General features: G+C 36.9%; 1 protein-coding gene across 1 annotated transcript in view; it reads right to left on the bottom strand.

The window, feature by feature from the left end:
• The window catches only part of SMARCA1 (SWI/SNF related, matrix associated, actin dependent regulator of chromatin, subfamily a, member 1), a 100,876-nt gene that overhangs the window by 64,699 nt on the left and 14,850 nt on the right, over positions 1 to 21,327 (bottom strand). Inside the window, exons 6-13 of the mRNA XM_049766655.1 lie at positions 21,015 to 21,194; positions 16,437 to 16,592; positions 14,784 to 14,915; positions 13,222 to 13,290; positions 7,749 to 7,858; positions 4,820 to 5,046; positions 3,840 to 3,961; positions 716 to 751 (exon numbers count right to left, since the gene is read on the bottom strand). Coding sequence (XP_049622612.1) covers positions 716 to 751; positions 3,840 to 3,961; positions 4,820 to 5,046; positions 7,749 to 7,858; positions 13,222 to 13,290; positions 14,784 to 14,915; positions 16,437 to 16,592; positions 21,015 to 21,194 — 1,032 coding nt within the window. The remainder of the gene's footprint in view (positions 1 to 715; positions 752 to 3,839; positions 3,962 to 4,819; positions 5,047 to 7,748; positions 7,859 to 13,221; positions 13,291 to 14,783; positions 14,916 to 16,436; positions 16,593 to 21,014; positions 21,195 to 21,327) is intronic.

Genomic DNA, 21,327 nt, shown 5'->3' with positions numbered 1-21,327 from the left:
TCGAAACAAATATAATAATCACACAGATGATTTAACTAAGCAAGAAATAAATCAATTAAAGTACTTTAAAACAGACTAGTGAAAATATTTGGAGTTGGTTCTAAAATATAGAGTAAAGTGTAAGAAATCTCAATTTCATTCCCATCCTTGTATAAAGACTTTATAAGAACGGTGTAGTTCAGAAGATCAATCAAGAGAGAAAAGGGTGTAGAAATGGGAATGAGAATAAAAGATAAAAGGGTAAGTCAAGTCGATTTATTTCAACATGGTACAAAGGGACTAATGAGGGAAAGATGAGGAACATCAGGAAGATAATCCAGAGATATTTAATCAAAAATCTTAAAAATGAAATGTTCACACCTTACTATATAAAGATCCCATACAAATGTATAAAGATCCCATAGAAATGAATTAGAAGAAGCACTAAGAGCCTATAGAAAACATGAGCAAAAAACATAAAACAGAATCAAAGACAATTCACAGAACGTGGACGGCTAATAAACACAAGAATAATGTTCAATCTTACGATTAACCAAAGAAATGCAAATCAAAACATAATACCATTTTTTGAAGATTAAAAATGATAATACTCAATGTTGACGAGGGGCCGATGAGACGGGCACTCTCATACATTGCTGCTGGGAGTGTGAATTGGTACAAACTTTCTGGAAAGCAATTTGGCAATATGCGTCAAGAGTCTTAAAAATGTTCATACCCTTTGACCCAGTAATTCCACTTCTAGGAATTTATCCTAAGGAAATAATCAGAGATGTGCACAAAGATTTATGTATAAGGACTTTCACTTTAGCATTACTTATAATAGCGAAAAACTGGACACAACCTAAATGATCAAACAATAAAGGGCTTCTCTACTTATAGGGCATCCAAAGGATGAAATATTCACCAAAATTATTTTCATGAGAATTTTTTACTGATAAGAAAGCAGAACACAATGATGAGTAAAAAGTATCAGGAAACTTTACATTATAGTGTACATAAAAAATAACAATTACTATATATTATTTATAATATATTATCCAGATATAAAATGACTGGCTAGAAATACTGCTACTTTCCAAATTTCCTTTGGCAATCACATATTACCTTTGGCAATTATGTATTACCTTCATAGTCACAAAATACAGGGAGTTATATTTTCAATGAATGGAATGACATGATCAAAAGTTGCAGGAAGAGGTATTTCTTCCTGCCATAGTTGGTACAGTAAGTAGAGCGAGGAGTATAGAAAAGCAGCACAGTGTAGTGAGAGGCAATTAAGTGTAGAGGAAATAGCAAAAACCTGGGCATGAATCATAACTACATTTATTACATATGTGCTTCTGAGCAAGCATTTAACCTCTCTGAGACACAGTTTCAATTGGAGAAAATTATACCAATACTTTACTGGGCTATTGGGAGAACTATATTGAAGCTATAAGGTTCCTAGCTTATAGATTATACTAGTAGCTTGACAAATGACCATTCCTTTCCTTCTCAAAGTGAGGAGGTCAATTCCATAAGGCTTATAAGTACTGAGTTAGCACAAACCAGACTAGCTGAATTTAGCCGTAACCACTTTGCTAAAGAAAGGACAACTCTTAGTATGATCAATTTTTTTGCTTATTATTTTTTACAGCTGGCACACAATTATGAGTATATCATTGGTAATATCCCCTAAAACATAAATTGTCCCATCATTCATGAGCAGAGAAATCAGCCAGATGGCCAATTGGCTACCTGACTCAAAGCTCCTCCTCTTCAGCCTTACTTCATCTTCCAGGAAAAAGTGTCCTTGCATGGACCTAGAACATGACCTATCCTTAGAGCAGCTTAGAGGAAACCCACCTTCAGTGAAGTTTGAATAATGTTTTAAGTTACTATTTCAAAGACAGAAAAATAAACTATAGAGTAGAAGAGTGTAAGTTTGAGCTGGTCCAACATTTGTAAATGTTCTAACAACTGTTTCTGCACTTTGCCTAGTAATAACAGGCTTAATGTGAAAAGGGTCAGGGGCCGGGCCTGAAATAGTATAGCAGGTAGGGCATTAGATTTGCAGATAGCCAACCTGAATTTGATCCCCAGCATCCCACATGGTTCACCAAGCCTTCTAGGAGTGATTCCTAAGGGCAGAGCCAGAAGTAACCCCTGAGCACCATCAAGTTTGGCACAAAAGAGGGGTGCGGAGCTGTGTGCCTTCTGTAGATGCTATCCTATGCTACATCCTAACTTCAGTAAGGAGATACCGGGCCCCCAAGACAATTGAATTGCTTTAAGAGCCTGCCTTGCAAGAATGAAGACATAAGTCATTTCCCTGTTGCCACCTACATGCACTGAACAAGCTCCTTGCAAAGCTGCTATCTGGAATTTCTGTGTTCCCAAAGTGTGAGTGATTCTTAGACACAGCTAGTTGCAGACTAGTGAGCGATCCTGGTAAGCCCTAAAATGCAAAAAGTTATGCAAGCACAGCAGCCAAGAGTGTGACCTACAGCGAAAACCTGCATTCAAAATGACAGCAACCCCTCACAAGCCCTACACCAGAATGTGCATGAATACAGCTAACTGGCTATGAGTGCAGCGAGGACAGCAGCTGAGTGAACCCACACGCAAACCAGGTGTAGAAATACCAGCAAGTACCACAACCAAAATGCAAGCAATGTGCAATCCCAGTCATTGCAACAGCAGGAACCAAGTGAATGGAAAAATTTTTTAAACTAAAAAAGAACCAGAAGGCAGCACATAGAGAGCCAAGGTGCCCACTGCGGCTGTGGAGGAAAAGGGGCACAAACTAAGAATCTGTGGTCTGAGAAGGAGCCCTAATACAGAGGGACAAAAAGGCCTGTGCAGAACTTCAAGACACACAGTATTTGCTGCACTACACAGTTCAATAAATTGTGTTCAGACTGCTGATAGTCACATATGCTAGCAAAATTGTCAGCAAATAAAACCTCGATATTACCCCCTTAATCCAATTAAAGATACTGAGGCTCAGAGAATTAAATGGCTTGCATAAATGACAAAGTGGTGAAGTGGGTTAAAATTTGTTTTCTGAAACCAAATTCAGCAAATTCCAACTATACCATAAAATCACGATCTTTGCCCAGAGCATAGATTTAACAGAGGCCAAAGACAGAATCCTGAAGGATCACAGAACAGAGAAGATAAATTAGCAAAGCCCACCTCCCCTGCAAAGCGTTTGAAGGCATTTATGATGCATTAGACCCATGACATTCATGAAAGACAATCTAAGAATTTATAAGATGTATCAAATTTGACAAATATTTTCATTCTCACTAGCCAAGTAACTCATTCCCGCGCACCAGGTTTTTAGTCTTCAAAATCTGAGTGCTGAGTAAGCACCTATTCCTAGCCTGTCCCATTTCAGTTTTATGCAATCTGTAAGACTGGGATTATTCCCTCAGCACATAACTATGTTTCAAGAGTCTTTAGTTTTGCTCATAAACTGGAAAATCTCCCATTCTAAACTCCATGAATGGCAAGGGTCTACTGTACATGGCAAATTAAGAAGTGGCACAGAAACAGGGGTCAAAGAGTAAGTTGAGAAAATGTAATAAATTGGTCAGTGGCAGCAGTAATTCAAAGAGGAAGGATGCTGTGACAGAGTCTATTAGATAAGAGAAGCTCTTAGAAGACCTTGAAAAGATGATTCATAAAGAATTGATATTATGAAGCCAAACTGAAGATCGCAGAGATGGTAGTAAGTTATACCATGCAGAAGACGAAAGGAAAGGAAGGCTAAAGGTCAAAAATGCCTTAAGATGATACACCTTGCATAACTGAACTCTGCTGTTTAAAATGTTGCTTTATTTTTGCTTCCTCACCTCTCTCTCTTCGTGAGGCGTTTGGCCATCCAGTCGGCAATACTCATAACCACGCCACATGCAATAGTCCTCCAAAATGTCTAGCAAGCGTGTCATCTGGCTAAAAATGAGAACTCTTGAACCTAAAAAATTTTTTGCAAAAAAAAATGCTAGTTCAACTCATGTTAAATTAACTGGAAAATACCAAATAAAAGTAAATGTCATGTGTGATATAAATATATAGCATATGTATACTCTATATAGAATCATGAATTATTGAACTAAAGACCTTTAGTCTCTGACTTTAGTCCTCCATGATGACTTATCAGTCCACACAATCTTTCACTGGATTAACTCCAACAAGGCTCCCAAGTGATTTCCTGATCAACCTCTGTATATTCCCCAATATCTCCGAGTTCCCCTCCTAAGATACAAGTTTTATATTGTCACTCTCCACAGAAAAATATCCTATGACCCACCTTGGTTCCAGTCCCTTTTAAAAGAGTTCAAACACATCAAAGCATAATACAAAAGACCTATTGTAATTTGGCACTAATGTTCCCTAATTCATCAATGATCAATCTACCCCAAATATATAAGTTCCCAATTTCCTTCCTTCATACCTGTTTCACTGCCCTGGAAAACTTTCCTCCTTTTGCTCTCATAATTTACTCTTTCGCATTCTTCAGATTCTCCTAAAATTCCATCATTGTGAATTTTTTCCCAATTCTCGGTTTCTCAGCATGCCATGGCCCTCATCACAATGAATTACAACTATTTCTCTTTACTCTACTGTGAGCTATTCAGTATAACTTGGACTAGCTATTCCAAGGTAATCATATTGTCGAACATAGGTTTGTATACCAGCCTGTGGGACAATTCATGACAAGTAGTCCTCAGCAATTTTAGCTAAGTGAGTGAATGAATAATCAAGCAAAATGGGATTCCCATCGTCATTCACATTAAGGTATTTCACGCCAATTTAAGACTTTTGAACTCACCCTGTTCTTTGAGTTTGGCTAACAGTTTGTCAAGAACTACCATTTTACCACTGTTGCTCACAATGTGCTCATCAGTGGTATAAGGTGGACCAGGTTCAGCACCATCGAACAGGTAAGGGTGATTACAACATTTTCGAAGCTGCATCAGAATGTTTAAGAGTCTCATCTTGTCCATCTTTCCAGCAGAGTTTAAAACATCAATATCTTTCATCAGGACTTTCGTATACCTAAAATTTAAAACTGTAATTAATCATCAATAATTAGCAACTTTTAATGCATCAAAAATGGTTTAATGCCATCAAGAAATGTTCCCTCAGATTCCCATTTAAAGATCAATAAAAATATATTTGAGGCAATATCTGATTAGCAAACAAAAAGAAAATGAATATTTGAACTTTTGAGGTGGATTGGGATCACACCCAAAGGCGATCAGAACTTATACTTGGCTCTGTGCTAAAACAGACCAGAATGTCAGCATTCGAGAACCATATGGGATGCTGGTGACCACCCAGGTCATCTGTGTACAAGGCAATCTGTACTATCAATTCAGCCTCAGATTTGAACATTTTAACTTAGGGGTTGTCTATAAACCCATCCTCTCCTACTTTATCCAGTACTAAAATTCAGGTGATAAATTATTCAAGTTATCATATTTGATTATAATGACAGTTGATTGTTGTTGAGTACAAGTGACAGGTGTTAATAAGAGCATTAAATAAATCATCTTGTCACAATTTAAAGACATGTACCAGAATTATGGCTACTGTGCAGACAGAAACACCAGCAGTCAAAATAGGAAAATAGTGGGGCAGAGACATAACTCATCAATTTGAAGAGCTTGTTTTTCATGCAGGGAGCCTGAGTTTAATCCCTGGCACCTCAAACTCCTCCAAGAACTGCTGGGAGTAACCTCTGTCTAGCCACCAACACTTAGGCAAGAGTAGCCCCTAAGCACCATTAAGTGAGTCCCCCAAAATTAGAAAACCATAGGGAACAACTAACCCAGGATTACAGAAAATGGACAAAGTCAAAATCTGATCATATTTCCAATGCCACATAAATCATATTTCTAATGCCTCTTCACCACTATTCTCTACTGGTTCATTAGTTAAGAGATCATTGAATAATTGATCTAATTTGACTTATATAAGCAACAATGTACTTATGTTTGCAGTACTATACTGATATTTTGTATAATTTATGAATCCTGTGACTCTGTTTTGTCTTGTTTGGGGAGCACACCCAGCAGTGTTCAGTGGTTAATCCTGGCTCTGCATTTAGGAATTAGTCCTGGGGATTCTCAGAAGACCAGATCAGATTCTGGGGACTGAATCTGAGTAATGGCGAACAAGACAAACGTCCTACCCACTGTATTATAGCTCCAACCCCAGTTCCTTGTGTTCTCATGTCAATTTACTGGGGGGTTTGGGGTTGTTGTTTTTTGGTTTTGGTTTTGGTTTTTGGTTTTTGGTTTTTGGGTCACACCCGGCAGCACTCAGGAGTCACTCCTGGCTCTGTGCTCAGAAATCGCCACTGGCAGGCATGGGGGACCACATGGGATGCCGGGATTTGAGCCATTGTCCTTCTGCATGCAAGGGAAACACCTTACCTCCATGCTATCTCTCCAGCCCCAATTTACTGGTTTTTTTAATTTATCAATCAATTCCAGCTTTTTCTAATATCCACAATGACTGATATCCTCATCCAACTGATTATCAATTATGATTTAGATATTACTACTTTTGGTGATGGAAAAGGCAGAAATAACAATGATATTATTTGTAGAGACCTAGCAAAAATCCCCCTAAAATGGTGCCACGCTAAAGTCCTTATTTCAAAGAACTGACAGGCTGAGACTATTCTTGCTAAAAACAATCAGTTGTGTTGTCCTTGCTCACAAAACCATCTGTGCCTAGGAGAGGTCCCACTGTGGCTCAATGCTGCTGCTCAATTGCTAGTCGGGGTTACACATCTCTTCTCCCGCCACCCAGAATAAAATAATCGATAGAGAAGAGAAACTCCCCAGCTAAGCAGACCAAAAAGACACACAGTAGAAGACTTCCCAGGGTTGTGCTAAGTAAGTCTTTTCTTTGGAGGTTTCTGTGACATCTGACCCATGTCTGACCAGTTGACTCTTTTTAATAACCTCACTTTGCTCTGCCTAAACTGTCTCACACTCCTGTGAATTATTTCACCACCTCATGGCTCAAATTCTGGCTTGGATTTGAGTACCTGCTTCACTCCCCTTCACTCCATTTAACACTGACATAAGTACAGTTAGGCCCATTTGACGTAGAGGCACAGGGTACATATAATACCGAGTTAAATAGCTATTGAAAGGGAAAGCCTGGGATTCACACAGAGGTCTATAAACTCCAGGATCTTTGCTCTTTCTCAAGAGTAATTGGATACTCATAAATTTCACATTAAAATATCTGAACCATTTTGCTTCTTATCTGAACATACAATATAAGGGTCAAGGAGACAAAATTTAATAAAATTTAATAAAAATTTTAATAAAAAATAAACTATAATTTTTCTTTGTTTTAACAAGGTAATTTTTAAAAATTATTTTCATTTAGTCTTCATAAACCTAAAACGTTCTTGGATTTCAGATATACAATGTTTCAACACTGATCCTTTCACCAGACACTTCCATCAATCAATGCCCCTGTACCCCTATTTGCCTCCCACCCACCTCTATGAGAGGTGCTTTTTCTGTTATGTTTTTGTACTGTGGTTTACAATACTGTTGCTAACAGTGCTTCATACATAACAATTTCTCATCTTTCAGCATCACCTTTTCCTGGGTGAATGCTTCAACGAGAAGATTTTCTTGAACTGAAGAAAGAACGGAAGCACTTAAAGCTAATGTTTAAAACAAATCCTTACAGAGACATAAATTATAATGGGAACAAAAATGGCTTACCATTCTCTTTGCATTTTACTGAGGCCCAAGTAAATCTTGATTTCCTTTTTAGGAGGCAAGCTTTTCTCAACATCAGTTTTTATACGACGTAACAAGAATGGTTTTAAAACCTAAAAGATAAATAGTTTTTACAAAAAGTCTAATGTGAAATTTACTTCCTCTCACATAATCTGAAAAACACTACTGACACAGGATGCCAATTTTCTCTCTAAAAAGAACCAAGTAATGGTCCATTAAACAACCAGAATAGGGAATCTCAATTAGAAATCCATAATTTGATTCATAAAAATTAAGATAAAATTATCTACTGACTGTGCACCCAAAAAATTGAGAAAATAATATATGAGATTTTTAAACCTTAAAGAAAATCTGAAGTCAGCGCATGAAGCAGTCTCTAAAAGTAAAATTTAAATGCAGGACATCTCAAAATAGCTAAAAATCTAAGTAATAAAAAAGTGGATCAGTGTAAGTAAAATAAAGATGAATAGAGAAAAGCAATAAAGTATATATACCAAATTATATACCAAAAAGTTTCTATTGAAAAAAAAAACTAATAGTACTGTCAACATTGAATAACATATATACCAGACACTGCACTATGAACTTCAAATAGTGTATCAAGTCCTCAGATTAAATATTTGAGGGTCAGATTCCATCCCTGTTATCAAATGGCCCCAGAACATTGATGGGAGAACAATAATGGTTTAAGAAACAATAAAAAATAAAATTTAATGTGTTGTGGCCACCATAATAAGAAATTAAAAAATAAAGGTGAGAGAGAGAATACAGTGATTAAGGAAGGGACATTTCTTGCATATCTTGCATGCAGCCAATCTCTGACATCATATAGTCTACACAAAATGCATCACCTTTTGACTCTCACATTGAACTACTAAGCTGATTGGCCTAGAATCACCAGAGGGGTCCAAACAATTAAAATAAAATAAAAAATAGTGACTCTTCAAAGGAAATGAGTATGCCAATTTTAATAACATCACTACTGGTTACTTTGTTAGTAAAAGTTGTAAAAATCGGGCCCGGAGAGATAGCACAGCAGCGTTTGCCTTGCAAGCAGCCAATCCAGGACCAAAGGTGGTTGGTTCGAATCCTGGTGTCCCATATGGTCCCCCATGCCTGCCAGGAGCTATTTCTGAGCAGACAGCCAGGAGTAACCCCTGAGCACCACCGGGTGTGACCCCCCCCCAAAAAAAAAGAGTTGTAAAAATCAATTCAAACCCAGATAAAAACTAATTACCATATGTGAGCCTGGAGACATTCCTGACTTTTCTGAGTTAATGTTCCCCTTACTTTCAAAAATATATGCAAATAATCATAGTTTTGTATTTAAATGGAGATAACGCAGAATGTTTTAGGACCCTTTTTAAAAAGGCTCTATTTTTGTGCTACTGTGACTATCTTATGATAGTACATGTATGGAGTTGATTCACAGTAGACATCAGTAAAGTGTAGCTATTATTATTAGAGATGTGTAAGCAGTAAGGAAAAGGGAAGGACAAAAAAAGACTTCTGCTTTCTGGCTTGTGACACTTAAACTCATCTCAGAGATATTATTAAGAGTTTAAAATGCTTGAGAAACATTTAGACAGAAAGTTTCAGAGGTGGTGGTATATGAAAGTCAACAGGTAAAAGAATGATACTGAGATGTACACTTGGAAACTATGAGCATATAAGTGAATCAATGTAGATAGTTTATACCTTGTGAATGAGTTCCTTGGAAAGCATATATGACTTACAATAGCAAAAGACAAATCTCTGCAGAATACTAAGTTTTCAGGCATAAACAGACAAGAAAGAGCCAGGGCGATGGCCTTTTAAAGGTTTGGAGCACATACTTTGCATGCTGAAATCTCAGGTTCAATCCCTGATACTGTATGGTTCCCTACCATGTGTTGTTCAAAAAATGGAAGGAAGGAAGGAAGGAAGGAAGGAAGGAAGGAAGGAAGGAAGGAAGGAAGGAAGGAAGGAAGGAAGGAAGGAAGGAAGGAAGGAAGGAAGGAAGGAAGGAAGGAAGGAAGGAAAGGAGGGAGGAAGGGAGGGAGGGAGGGAGGGAGAGAGGGAGGGAGAGAGGGAGGGAGAGAGGGAGGGAGAGAGGGAGGGAGGGAAGGAGGGAGGGAAGGAAGGAAGGAGGGATTGAAGGAGGGAGGTGGAGGGATTGAAGGAGGGAGGGAAGGAAGGAAGGGAGGGAAGGAAGGAGGAAGGGAGGGAGCGATGGATGAATGGACTGACAGTGGGAAGAAAAAGAAAGAAAGAAAGGGGGCCGGGCGGTGGCGCTAGAGGTAAGGTGCCTGCCTTGCCTGCACTAGCCTAGGACGGACAGCGGTTCGATCCCCCGGTGTCCCATATGGTCCCCCAAGCCAGGAGCAACTTCTGAGCGCATAGCCAGGAGTAACCCCTGAGCGTCACCGGGTGTGGCCCAAAAAAAAAAAAAACAAAAAAAAAAAAGAAAAAGAAAGGAAGGAAGGAAGGAAGGAAGGAAGGAAGGAAGGAAGGAAGGAAGGAAGGAAGGAAGGAAGGAAGGAAGGAAGGAAGGAAGGAAGGAAGGAAGGAAATGAAAATTCCTTAAAGGGAACTTACAGGAGCAAAGAGGAAGAGAAATACAAGGTAGAATCTATTCCACATCCCAGAATTCAGTCAGGAGTTTCAAGTAGCCATAGTAAAAGCAGTGGTACATAGTTCCAAGAAATCAAAAAAAAAAATTGACCAAATAACATTCCCGGAACTCAGCAACCTGGAAATCACTGACTATATTGAAGGGTAAATTTCAAGAGAATGAAGTGAATAGAAGCCAATGGTCTATGAATTTGAGAGTAAACAAGAAATTTGGCAGAGAATAAATTGTTCTTTCAAGAAGCTTAGCTACCTGGAGCTGGAGAGATAGTGCAGTGGATAGAGCACTTAATCTGCATGCAGTCAACCTGGGTTCTATTCTTGGCATTCCCAATGTTCCCCAAAAGTGATTCCTAAGTGCAGGGCCAGGGGTAATTCGAGAGCATCACCAGGTATGGAACCCCCCCCCAAAAAAAAAACACAAAACAAAACAAAAAAAAAAGCTTAGCTACCAATAGAAAAAAATCAGAATCACATCTACATTGTGAAAGAGTACTATTCTGCATGTGTGTGAGGGTGCAGATATCAGTCTGGATTTTAAGTAAGACATTGTGTTTACCATGTTAAACATGTTGAGGGAGGAGTCATTATGGAGGAAAAGAGAAAATTTACTTAACAAAAAAAGTTAAATACTGAATATGTCCAACAGCAAAGAAGAAATAAGATCCAAAGTTCAAATTAGAAGAATTAGCCTCTGAGAGTAGTAAAACTATATTCCCCTTATGCTCAGACATAACAGGGATGCAAAAACCCTTGGAATACATGTGTCTTTCATGAGTTCCCACCTAATGACTTTTATTTTCACTTTGAAGAAGAAATGCTGTTAACCAAGGAGAGCAGAGAGCAAAGAATACCTGGGATCTTAAGGAAGGAGATTAAAGAAATTTAAATACATGCTACAGAAAATGAAAAAGAAAGAAAGAAAGGAAGGAAGGAAGGAAGGAAGGAAGGAAGGAAGGAAGGAAGGAAGGAAGGAAGGAAGGAAGGAAGGAAGGAAGGAAGGAAGGAAGGAAGGAAGGAAGGAAGGAAGGAAGGAAGGAAGGAAGGAAGGAAGGAAGGAAGGAAGGAAGGAAGGAAGGAAGGAAGGAAGGAAGGAAGGAAGGAAGAAAGAAAGAAAGAAAGAAAGAAAGAAAGAAAGAAAGAAAGAAAGAAAGAAAGAAAGAAAGAAAGAAAGAAAGAAAGAAAGAAAGAAAGAAAGAAAGAAAGAAAGAAAGAAAGAAAGAAAGAAAGAAAGAAAGAAAGAAAGAAAGAAAGAAAGAAAGAAAGAAAGAAAGAAAGAAAGAAGCCTGGTATGCACAAGTTCAATTCTCCATACCGCAGACCATGCCTGCAGTACAGTCCTGACGGCAAAATGTCATTGGTGGCTTCCAGCACCACCAAGCCTGAGCATAATGGCAATGCCAGGCTGATAATCACCACCTCCTAGATTCCCCAAGCATCACTGGGAAGCCCCTGGAAACAAAAACAGGAGTGGGAAAGAGGCATCCTTAAATTCAATCTGCTACGGAAAGTCATGAAAGGCTTGACTGAAGAGTAACTCGGGAGAGACCTGACTGCTTTCTTCTCATCCTGTTTGCTCCACCTCCTCCTAATCCTAATACAATGAATAACAACTAAATGGAGAGTGAACACTTTTCTCAAGTGTTATACTAAGGCAGCATCACCTTTATCCATGACAACCACTTTAGAAAAGACTCTTCAAACTCACTTGCATAAATTAAAAACACACTGATCTGAGAGATAACATAAGATAGCTCTTGGCTACTGGCAGATCAGCATATGACCAAAGACCAGTTTGTGTTCTTCAACCCAACCACTCTCTCCCCAGTTGGAGTGGAAGGAAAAGGGTAGCTGGTCCTTACAAGTCCTATCTCTTCTAACTACCTCCCAAAATCTCAGGTCAGCTAGATAAAATGCATATTCAACCTGTCTTCTACCCTGATCAGCTTCTTCTCCAGGCATTCTCTCTCCCATCACCCAGACTTGAACCCCTGGTTATTTGGGGTGCCTGTCCTTCTTCTAGTCAGTCACCAATTGCAAGTCAATAAATATTTATTGAGCACCTGCAAAGTCCTGAAGGAAACCAAAATAAGTAAAATTGGTCATCAAAAGACATCCAATATCTTGTTGCACAGAGATTTCTTTTACATATAAAATGATACTTTAATGAAAATGAGTAGCCATGCAAGTGACAGATAATATTAGAAATATCAGGCATAAAAAAAACAAACAAAACAATTCTAAAGGAGAAGCCAAAGAGATAGTAAAGTGGATGAGGCACTTTCTTGCACACTGATAAACTGGATTAAATACCTATCACTATAAAAGGTTCCCTAAGCACCTCTAGGAGTGACCCCTAAGTATATTTGTTGGGAGTAAACCCTCACTAGAGTCACTGGCACAACCCACCCATAAAAAAGATTCTAAACAGAGAGCTAATTTGAAATGTTTATGAAAAGGCAATATAGTTGATGAGTTATGAGCAAATGAACAATGGAACAAGATGTGATATGATAAGTAGATAGGAGACAGTCCAGTCATCTTTATGCATTATTATAAAAGATTTGCATAAAATGTTTTAAAAGAAGGAAGCAGGAAGAAAGAGAAGGAATGAAAAGAAGTAAGGCAGGAGAAAGGGAATGAAGGAAAGAAAAATACTTCCATGGAGAGGCTGAAGATATGTGCAATTTGCTTCCCAAGGGATTTTCAGAAAGATTAAGAGAAATAATCTGTGAAAAGTTAGTTAAAGACAAACTCACAAGTTCAAAGAGACTCAAGGGAAGTTTGTATTCTGTCTCACTTATATACTTAATTATACTAAATTTTTCTGTTTGATATTACTTACAGCATGAAGTCTTTCCACGAGTTTTTGATCTCCAAGACAATTTTTAGTGTCAAACCAAGAATCAAAGTCCTGTGAATGGGTAAAAATTCTGCCATGAGTGCAGTTTTTAAAAACTAAATTTGATGTTCTATAGATTCATATGCAATTAATATGGTGAAAGTCTATTTTGAAAGTACTTTCAAAAATATGTTGACTCTAATGACCTCTATTATTTGCTTCTGTAAACAAAACATTAGGGCAATTAAAATTTTCAATGACCCAGGAGTGACCCCTGAGCGCAGAGTCAGGAGTAAGCCCTGAATACAGCAGGGTGTGCCCCACCCTCCCCACCTTCAAATGATATAAAGTCAAGGGTTAGAGAGAGTTCATAAGGCTGAAAGGCACGCCTGGCATGCACCAAGTCCCTAGTTCAGTCCACATGAGCGTTCAGCACTGAGGGGTTAGGTCTGGTGGTTGACAGAGCATCATGGCATCTGGTCATCCTTAGCACTGCCAAGGTAGCCCTAATAGCCCCTGGAAGCTCCAGACATGCAACATGTCAGCACCAGGTCTAAACACCAAAACAAGCATGGCAGTTACCACCAGGCCATGTACTACCAAGAGGGGCACCCAAATATCTCTGAGAAGGTCCCTCAAAATTTATAATACCAAAATCATCCAATGCTATCGAAAATGTTAATCACAGAAAAAAAGGCAAGAGAAAAGCTGTAGAAGTCAATAGATAGCTTGGCTTGGTACTTTTTATTATCAGTTAAAATCAGAAATGAGGGGTACCTTGAAATCATTCAATTCACTACATTAACAATCTTAAGAAAGTTAATGATAAAGAATGGCATAAGGGCCTGAGAGATAAAAAACAGTTAAGGTGTTTGCTTTGCATACCACTGACCCTACTTCAATCCCTAATTCTCATACGGCCCTCAAGCACAATCAGGAGTGATCCCTAAAGTACAGAGCCAGAAGTCCTAAGCACCACTAGCTGAAAAAACTATGTAAGTGATACATTTACAAAATGTGTTTTTAGTCACTCACTGTAAGTACTCACCAAACATTTATAAGCTAAAATTAGTCAAAGATCTTTTCTTTGTGATTTGCCTGGCCATATCCAGCAACGTTCAGAGTTTGTTTCTGGCTTGGTGTTCAGGAATGACTCCAGGTGAGGCACAGGGCAGGGTATTATCTTTAATACTATCACTTAGGTCCATCAAAGATGATTTTAAGATATCTACCTGTCAACCTAATATTCAGAAACGTTTCAATTTCTTCCAAATAAATAAAAATAAATTTTTGTATACACTTTCTCTGTATTCAAACTATCTCCCATCATAAGTTATAGTAGCAAAGTGTTCTAGGCAAAGGCCTCAGAGACAGTATAATATGGATTTAAAAAATTGTTCACCTATCTAGAAAAATGTGTACTCAAAAATGTTCTGAGAAGAGCTAAACATAGAAAAATAACTACATGTGAAAAGAACTGTATATTTTATTTAGTCTTATATTTTGAAAGCAGATACCTGGAAACATAAGGAAATTATGTTTAAATTACAGGACTTAAAACTTACATCTGCAGAATTGAAAACATCAGGCAATAAGAAGTTGAGTAATGCCCAGAGTTCATGCAGATTATTTTGCAAAGGTGTTCCCGTGAGAAGCAAGCAGTTAGTTGACTTGAACTCACGAATAATCTCCGAAAGCTAGAAAAGTTATCAATCATGTTAGCATTTTTCTTCTTATTAGAAAGTTCAACATCCAATTCATTACTTAAACCAATTCACCTTTTGAATAAAGTGACACTTAAAAACTGATTTTCAAAAATATATAATATTTCTATGGAAAATTATCTAAATTCAGTGAGGTATAGCTAAATAAAATATTCTAGACACTTCTATCTTTAACATGGTGCCAAGCTTATTCATACCTAAGATCTCTATTCCACTCATTAATTAAAGAAAATAATAATTTAAAATTATTTTATCCATTTGGGGTCCACATAAACAGCCAGAACTTCTCCATCAAATCCATACTTGTCACTTTATACAATAATATCTCATTCTCCCCCATCAAATTGTGTTCATATATATGCCTATCCAAGTTCTCACTTAAGTGATTACAATTTAAGCAGTTGAGCCAGAGTTCTCTAATGTTATATTAATGCTCTCAAACATAAGGCTACAAAATTTAAGGCAGAAAAGTCATAAAAGAACAATAATCTTATCAATAAACAAACACATTTTATAATGGTCTTAAACAAATAATTATTCTCTACCATGCATCCTTTTATCAGGTATTAGTTCCAATCTGAAATTAGTATGATCCACCTGGTGATTTTGCTCCAGCTCTGTCCCTGTTTCTCCCAAAGTAGCCCAGTGATCCAAAGAGAGGTTCAGCATAATAATTGAAGCTTTTCCTACTGTTGATGGAGTTGAATGGCAAAAAGTATTGATATTTTTTCAATGTTAACACCACACTCTAATTCACACAAGTCAGATAATTCTAGGAAATGCTTTTTCTAACCCACATGAGTACACTTGAGGTGGCTCCTCAATAAGAAAATAAAAGTCAGTGCAAATGATATTTGTCATCAAATTTCATTAAAATATGAAATACTGTAGTATAGCAAAGGTAGCCTACAACAGGAGATACAGCAAATAAATATCTAATTGCCTTTACTTTAAAAACAATGCTTGAAAGCCTCAGAGTCAGCTCAAGCTTTGCATGCAGGAGGCCTGGGTTCAATCTCTTGTGCCACATGGTCCCCCCAAGTAACACCTGCAGCAACCTCTGAGTACAGAGACAAAGCAGTTCCTGAGAACCTCCGAGTATGGTCCCAAAATAAAAAAGATAAGTTAAAAACCATGCTCAACTTTCACTTGTCTTGAATTCAGTAATTTAAACCTAAAGATCATTTATAAATGTTGATTCTACTCACAGTCCATGACAAATAAAGTCACAGTTTTCCATCACTTTTTAAAATGTTTGAATACAGAGATGTAAACAGATATTTTACTTAAAAGAAAACTTTGTGGACTAAGAAAGTAGCTCAAAGGTCTGGAGCACATGCTTTGCATGCAGGAGTCCCAGTTCGATCCCTGGAACCACACAATCTCTTGCTGGAAGCAACCCCTGCATCCTGAACTGACAGTAGCCCCAAGCACCACGGATTGTGTCCCCAAAACAACAAGAAAGCTTTAATAAAAATAGCACAATTGACTTACCTTAGATTTTTCATTCTTTATTCGGTGGGCCTCATCAATGACTAAGTATCTCCAATGAAACTTTTTGAATACGGATTTTTCTTTAATTACCATCTCATAAGAAGTGACACAAACATCCCATTCTCCAGGCATCATTTCATCACGAATAAAAGCAGCCTAATGCAAAATAAATTTCCATATATTGGAATAAGCTGACAAGATGAGCACAAAATTAAAATATGAAGATGATATTAAGAGCATTAAGTGATCCTAGGAATCATTCAATCTCATCCATTGAGTGATAAGTAGAGGTCCAAAGATGAGCCTTTGTAATCAATTATATGAATGGCATTCTAATATATTTCATCAATAAAAGATAAATTTCTTTTTTGATTATTTTGTTTCATTTTTATTGTTTTTGATATATAACATAACATTTAACATATTATCATTTATTTTATTTATTTTTAATAACGTAAGCACATGGTTACACACATGTTCATAATTGGGTTTCAGCCACAAAATGCACACCCTCTTTCACCAGTACAACTTTATGGCCACCACTGTCCCTCCATTTCCTACCTCCCCTGACCCCCTGCCTGTCTTTAAGAAAGGCATTTGAAAGAGAAATTTCTTTAAATAAGCACAGTATAGCTAATGAACTGGAAAGGCTCATATTACCAGATCACAAACATGGGGTCCAAAGAACATGGGCAAAATAACCGCTCTTTTCCATATTCTTACTAAAAGTCTAAATATTGCTATCATGATATTATTTCAACAAATTTAAAAGTCTATTCATGAGTGATTCCAATATTTTAAAATCTCTGTTCTTTTACTTTCTCATAGGAATAAATCATGAATTTGTTAGAGGCATTATGAAAGTCTATTCATTTTTTCTCAAGCTTTATGAGCTTCCTAACGACGTTATGAGGCCAACAGTGTGATTATTTTGAAGAGAAATTGCTCTATCTAGTGCAGAAGGCTATTTTCAATTGCAAGACTATTTTAAACTATTTTTAAATAGTGACCCATGTAGTAGGCAGTGACCCATGTAGTAACCAAAATGACAAGAGCATGCTTAACTTGTATGAGCTAAATTCCAGATGTTTTGGGTCAAAATAAAGCCACTATCATTAACAGGGCACAGCCAAATATACATTTAGAAGAAACATAACAAACCATAAACATAATTAACCATTCACAACAAAGTTTTATTTCATGAATTCACAGTAATGCATCAAACACACTATAGACTCATTCAACAAATATTTACTGAATGCCTGTTATTTTAGTCCAAGATTTCCTGAACTAAAGCCACAGAGGGAGGAAAAAAAGGTCCTTGCACATACCTGTTACACCGGGGACTTAGTTAAATGAAAAAAGTTAATTAAGACAGAAGCAATTTTGAGACACTGTGATCCAGGGTGTCAAATTCCACTTGTCCTCAAACACCTTCCCTTGGTTTGATTTATGCAAGTTTAATAGTTTTTCCTACAGTTCTACTAAAGATATGCATGATTTTAGTTTAAATTGGCACTATTTAAAAATTTGACTAAGGAGCTTGCTTTGGCAGTACATATACTAGGTACTTGTGTAACTAGAAATTTTAAAATTTGTGAAGATTTTCAGAACATTAAAGATAACATAACCCAAAAGTTTTCGGGTTTTTTTTGTTTGTTTGTTTCTTTCTTTCTTTCTTTTATTTTTAGATGATAGGAAAGTTTATTAGAAAGTAAGAGGATAAAGGAAAAGGAACTTTCCATGTCGAGAGGAACAGCACAGGACGGAGTCCAAAATGTTCTTATTTTATCAGTTAAAAAAACTGAGGCCCTTGGAGATTCAGTCACTCAGTATTCTATATTCAGTAGCAAAGACAGACTTAAAATTGATTCAGTTCCACACCTTCTCTCTCTGCAGTGGAAAAGAAGGGATCACAGAACCTTATATGAAAATTGTTTCTCTATATACCTCAGGAAAAAAATAACAGCAAACAATATCAGGTGTGATATTATTTATGTTGTGCCAATAACTATCATTTCCTAATTTAGTTAAATATTTATTGAATCCTACAGCAAATACTTTTGTTTCTAAAATACTGACTCTGTAGGATGTGTAAGAATGCAAGGAAAAGGGCCAGAGTCGTAGTACAGTATGGAGGGCATTTACCTTGCATGCAGTCAACCCAGCATCCGATCTGGTCACCTGAGCCTTCCTGGAGTGATTCCTTAGCTCAGAGCTAGGAGTAACCCTGAGCACACCCAGGTGAAACCATCCCAAAACATGCCGGGAAATAGAAATATCCAATGTATCTACCCCATATGCTATTAAATATGTCTGTAAGTAATGATCTTGATTTTTTTTTTTTTTTGGTTTTTGGGCCACACCCAGTAACGCTCAGGGGTTACTCCTGGCTATGTGCTCAGAAGTTGCTCCTGGCTTGGGGGACCATATGGGACACCGGGGGATCGAACCGCGGTCCGTCCAAGGTTAGCGCAGGCAAGGCAGGCACCTTACCTTTAGCGCCACCGCCCGGCCCATGATCTTGATTTTTTAAAACTTGCTCTAAAAGCTGCATGCAGTACATTAATTTTTCACTATTAGTAATTATAGGTCTTCAAATTCTTTGGATCATAGCCTATAATAAAATTATATTTTAGGGAGCTATTCAATATGTGTACACACATATTGTTTGTGTGCATGTGAATAAGAAAATAAGAACTTGAAAGTTTCTCAAAACAACACTACTACACTTATAATAATGACATAGATTTTTTTCATTTATTTTTTGTCTGCTATTTTTTTGCCCTTTATTTAGGGGAAGTACAATCAGCACTGCTCAGGACTTACTTCATTAAGGGATCACTCCTAGCAGGGGGCCATATAAGGTGCTGGAGATTGAATTCTGGTCAGCTACATATAAGACAAATGCCATGCCTGCTGTACTATCACTCTGGCACTAAAATACATTCATTTTCTACTCCATATAACACCCTCTAAAAAGTTGCTACTACCACTTACTAAATTGAATTCCCAACCCATTGGGGCTGGAAAGATAGCATGGAAGCAAGGCGTTTTTGCCTTGCATGCAGAAGGATGGCGGTTCGAATCCCATCATCCCATATGGTCCCCCGAGCCTGCCAGGAGCAATTTCTGAGCATAGAGCCAGGAGTAACCCCTGAGCGTGACCCCCCCAAAAAAAGAAAAAAACCATTCATGAGTACAAATTTGTAAAACACTGACTTAAAATTGGTTTTCAAGATTAATATTTAAAGCACTAGAATAAAAACCTTCTATGAGGTAGAAATGAAGAAGTCACAAATTAAATACATTCAATCTATTTATAAAACTCTAGAGACACTTCATGCAACCCTGGGATCCTATAGTTTAAAACCACTAGAATATATTTTTATTTAGACACTATGAAAATAAAAAGCCTACATATTTCTCTTTTGTGTATAATCTTGTTATTCATCAAAAAATTAATACTTCATAGATGCAGTTTTATAAAAAGTGGCATTACACTATAAATAGCAGCAAGCAAAAATGAGTTTAAAGTAGCTAATTTGCTAGTGGAAAATATTAAGCACAGGAAAGAATCAAGCCTACAATTCTAAATTTATGAGTTCAATTATTCCACTATTTAAATTATTTATAAGTTATATTTAAATAAATTTAAGTAATTTTTCTTCAAGCAAAATATTAAGAATAAAATTATATAATTCATTATGCTACCATTCTTTTGAGAATCTTTTGATAGCCTATCCAAATATGTAAAACAGAATAAATATTTACTCTAAGGTCTCTGGAGGCAAAATAAAGACAAAGTTTAATAACATGCTTTTTAAGCTGATTAATCATTTTGGTATCTTTGCATAATTCATTGTTTTTAGATTAATTCTACAGTCCTAAAACAATTGTAGCCTATTAGGTTGACAAATGTATATTCTGGTATGGCTTGGTTTTGGTGGCCATAACAGCCAGTGCTCCCAGACTCTATGTTTAGGGGTCACTCCTCGTGGTCTGTGGTGCTGAGGATTGGAAAAAGGCCTACTGCATACAAAACATGCACTTTAGAATGTTAAGCTATCTCTTGGAAATATAGCTAATTTGAGCAAGAGCCCTGAGTTAACAAAGAATATATGTAGAGTGGGCCAAAGCAATAGTACAGTGAGTAGGGCATTTGCCTTGCACTCATGACCAGCATTTGATCCCTGACACTCCATAAATTATGATGCTGAAAATTTACATAATTTGGAGTTCAATTGCACAAATGACAGTTGTTAAAAAGATATACTTCTGAATAATCAATATATTTCTGAAAATAAATTTCCAAGAAATTCAATTCTAGAATTTTTAAGTTAGATTACTAAAAATAAATGCATATTGATGATCTAAGTAGATAAGTTCTCTATCTCATTAGTGTTGTAAGAATTTAATATATGAAAAGCATTCACAGCAAAGACTACCAAAATGACTTATTTAGCTGTAGTGGTAGTGGAGTAGTCAATTTCAATAGTCTATAACTAAAACTAAGCAAAGTAACCCCAGGAAAAAATGTTATTCTTGATAGCATTGTAAAACCAATTGCCCACTTACTCTTGCATCCTTATCTCCGACGAAACAAATAACTCGAAGAGATGGGACCCAGCGTTTGAATTCATTCATCCAATTGTGTAAAGTAGATTTTGGCACTAAAACCATGTGAGGTCCAGGAATATTTCGGTAATGTTTCAGATAACCAAGTAATGCAATTGTTTGTAAAGTTTTTCCAAGACCCTGTTTTACCATCATAAAGAAAAGAAAATTCATAAACTTTAATGAAGCATTTTGTTTGTAGAATCACCACAAGAGATAATTGCCAACTCTCTTACTTTGGAAAAAGTTAAAAGATCTTTTAAGTAAATAACCA

The sequence above is a fragment of the Suncus etruscus genome, chromosome X (assembly GCF_024139225.1).
Source record: "Suncus etruscus isolate mSunEtr1 chromosome X, mSunEtr1.pri.cur, whole genome shotgun sequence".
NCBI lineage: Eukaryota > Metazoa > Chordata > Mammalia > Eulipotyphla > Soricidae > Suncus > Suncus etruscus.
This window is presented reverse-complemented; position numbering and strand designations above follow the sequence as displayed.